Genomic DNA, 2900 nt, shown 5'->3' on the forward strand with positions numbered 1-2900 from the left:
TGCTGAACCTGGTTTTCCCCTTGCTGTTCCTCCACGGTCATGTTTCGTGTCCCGTTTGCTGTGCCGGAGCTGCAGAGCCTCTCCCGGGCTGCAGGCAGTGGAGCCTAAGCAGCAGGCGGCTCTCCAGGCTGGGAGATCCCTCCTGTTACGGGGGCATGTGAGGTCCAGGGGAGAGACACGTGGGAACAGAGCCTTTTCTGTAACCCAGTGTGCAGGGGTGTCTTCTCCAGGGCTCTCACCACTGGCACCCAGTGAGTTGTGTCATCAGCCAGCACTGGGATGTAGCCCAGTACAGCCATTCTACATCTCGGTCTCTTTGGGTTTTTTTGCTTGGAGCTCAAGGTGTTTCAAGGGGCTGTAGAATTTTTCCAGTTCTCTGGTCAGTGTAAGGAATTACGGGTGCAGTTGCTCAAGCGACGTACTCCGAATGTGCCCTTGTGCTTTATCTTTGCTGGAGTCCTCGGTACGTCGTTCCTTTGGGAGATAAGACCTGCGGCATCGGGCTGTGAGCGCTGCGGGGGCTTCCTCTGCTGCTCCCAGCATCAGCTCTGGTGGGTTATTCTGAACTCCCAGGTGCTGTGGTAGGAATGTGCGGGAGCTGAGCACGTTTGTGCTGCTCAGAGTTCTCTGCGTGTCCTGCCGAGATCTGGACCCAGCTTCATATGGTGCTTGCACAAGTCCCACAGTGAGCATGCTCGTTCGTGTGTGCCCAGAAGCAGCTTGCAGGGAGGGTCCCGGGTTTGTGCGCAGCCTGGCTGCCAAGGCATCTCAGCAGCTGATCGTCCAGGGGCCTGGGCTGAAAAACACGTCTGAATTTATCCGCTTGATCCATCTGGGACGTGCTAATAGTGAACCCTCTCTAATCCTGTGCAAAGTCATCGGAAACTAATCTTAATCGGGCGTCAAAAGCGGAAATCCCCTCCTGGAGCCCTGTCTCAGTCCAGGGCTGCCCGCCCCGCGCTCGCTGCCGCCAGCGCCAGCCCTGACCCTGGAGTTCGGTCTGCGGCTGCGTGTGAGACCCCTCCGCCTTCACTCAGAGGTGCCAGTGGTGCAGAGCTTGCGTTAGTGTGTCCTGCTGGTGTGAGAAGGGGCAGCTCTGCAGGACAGAGACTGCTTGGTAACCTCAATTTAAAAAAACCACAACAGAGTATTTTCCATGTTAATTACTTTTAATGTTTCCCACAAATCTTGGCGATGAGTTGACTCTTGGTTTGCGATGCTGTGAAGTCCCTGGGCCGGGCTGCCTCAGGCAGGCTGCTGGAGCTGTTCTCTGATACCCTACAGCCCCCGGGCCCCCCTTCTGCAGCCGGTGCAGAGGCCAAAGTCTGCAGACAGACTTTGCGCAGTTCCCGCCCCCGTGGACAAGCCCTGCCAGGGGATTATAAGGAGCCTTTTGTGGTTTCAGGAGATCCAAAAAGGTGTTTGCACCTTCGTGTGCCCCGGGTGGGAGCTGGCTGGGGGTTTGCTCCAAACGAAGCACCCGGACGAGCTCTCCTGGGCCCCTGCCTATGGGTGGGTTGGGTTGTTTTGCTGGTGCAGCCTCTCCCGTCTCTCCTCATGCTGCAGGGTATCACCCCTCTGCTTCGTTTCCCTTCTAGGTAAGCAGATGATTGAGACTTACTTTGACTTCCGCCTTTACCGCCTCTGGAAGACCCGCCAGCACTCTAAACTATTGGATTACGATGACATTTTATGAGCTGGAGAAGACTTTGCAAGAGGAAGCTGATCACCGGTGTCCAAGAAGTCATGCTTATTGCAGAGAGACTTTTTTATTGGCACAGGGAGCCCTTCAAAGCCCTATGGGAGAGCAGTGCTAAAGGGAGGGAAGAAGCAGCCCTCGGGCGGCAAGTCTCCTGGGTCAAGAGAGACTGGAGGGAAAGGGTTTGACACCTCACTCGCCTTGGGTCAGAGCTGTGGTGTCTCAGGAGGAGCTGTGTGAGACGAGCACAGGATGGAGTTCCTTGCAGAACTGAGCTGTTTTGGGTCAGAATGGGCCAGATTTGATTCCAGGTCCTTTTAAAGACTTTTGAAGCTCAGGTTTTCTTACAAAAAATAAAATCAATTACCCATGCACTAACAAAGAAATGACCAGAGCACAGAGGAAGGAGGGGTTTGTACTGATGGGACCTTCTGTGCCGGGGGTCTGGGAGAGCAAGGACTGCTACACCTACTCCTGCAAGCTTAGAGCAAGACGATCCAGTTTCAATGTGAATATACACTGGAATAGAGAACCGAAATCTAACTTCCTTTTTGGTTTGTTTAATAGAAATTAAGTGCAATTTTTATAGCGCGGGGGGGTAAAATCCCTCCCAGTATTTAACTAGTTAAAAATAACACACCAGTAACCAATAGATGAGGTATTTTTGGTCTGCTTGAAAATATATTCAGAACGGTAATATATCTTCTGTAGACGTATTTAATCACCAGCAAACATGGTTTTAAGGTAACTTAGCAGACCCCGCATGTCTGCGGCATCGATTAACGCGGTTCGGTCCGGTCCGTCCGAGTAGCTGTGTCGCACTAATTGTACGTGCTCTCACCCCTGCGTGTTTCTCCTCCAATTAGCCACAACTTTGTTACTTTCTCATTTGCTGCTTGCAAAACTACGGGACTTTAGTTTTGCGGAAATCCTTTAGGTTAGAAATACAGCACCTGGCTGCGAGACCCCCGACAGGGTCGCTATGGTATAACAGTGAACTAGAAGTTAATAGCCATGGTCGTTGGTTGTTCCTGCCGGCGTTTTGCTGTGTGTTGAGAGACGAGTGCTCTTCCTTGTCCGCTGTGCGGAGCAGCGTGGTGACGCGGCGCCAGAAACCCTCCGAGGGGGCCGTTCACCGAGGCGTTGGGAGGAAAGGCTGCTGCAGGAGCCGGGGGCGGGCCCGCAGCCCGGCCGCCGCCCG

The 2900-nt window shown here is 53.6% G+C and overlaps 1 protein-coding gene across 1 annotated transcript in view; it reads left to right on the plus strand.

The window, feature by feature from the left end:
- Positions 1-2442, plus strand: part of NSMF (NMDA receptor synaptonuclear signaling and neuronal migration factor) — a gene marked incomplete at its 5' end in the record, with an annotated part of 36300 nt that extends 33858 nt beyond the window's left edge. Inside the window, one exon of the mRNA XM_010144605.1 lies at positions 1599-2442. Coding sequence (XP_010142907.1) covers positions 1599-1696 — 98 coding nt within the window. The remainder of the gene's footprint in view (positions 1-1598) is intronic.
- Positions 2443-2900: the final 458 nt, after the last annotated feature.

Source organism: Buceros rhinoceros, unplaced genomic scaffold (genome assembly GCF_000710305.1).
Source record: "Buceros rhinoceros silvestris isolate BGI_N320 unplaced genomic scaffold, ASM71030v1 scaffold18811, whole genome shotgun sequence".
NCBI lineage: Eukaryota > Metazoa > Chordata > Aves > Bucerotiformes > Bucerotidae > Buceros > Buceros rhinoceros.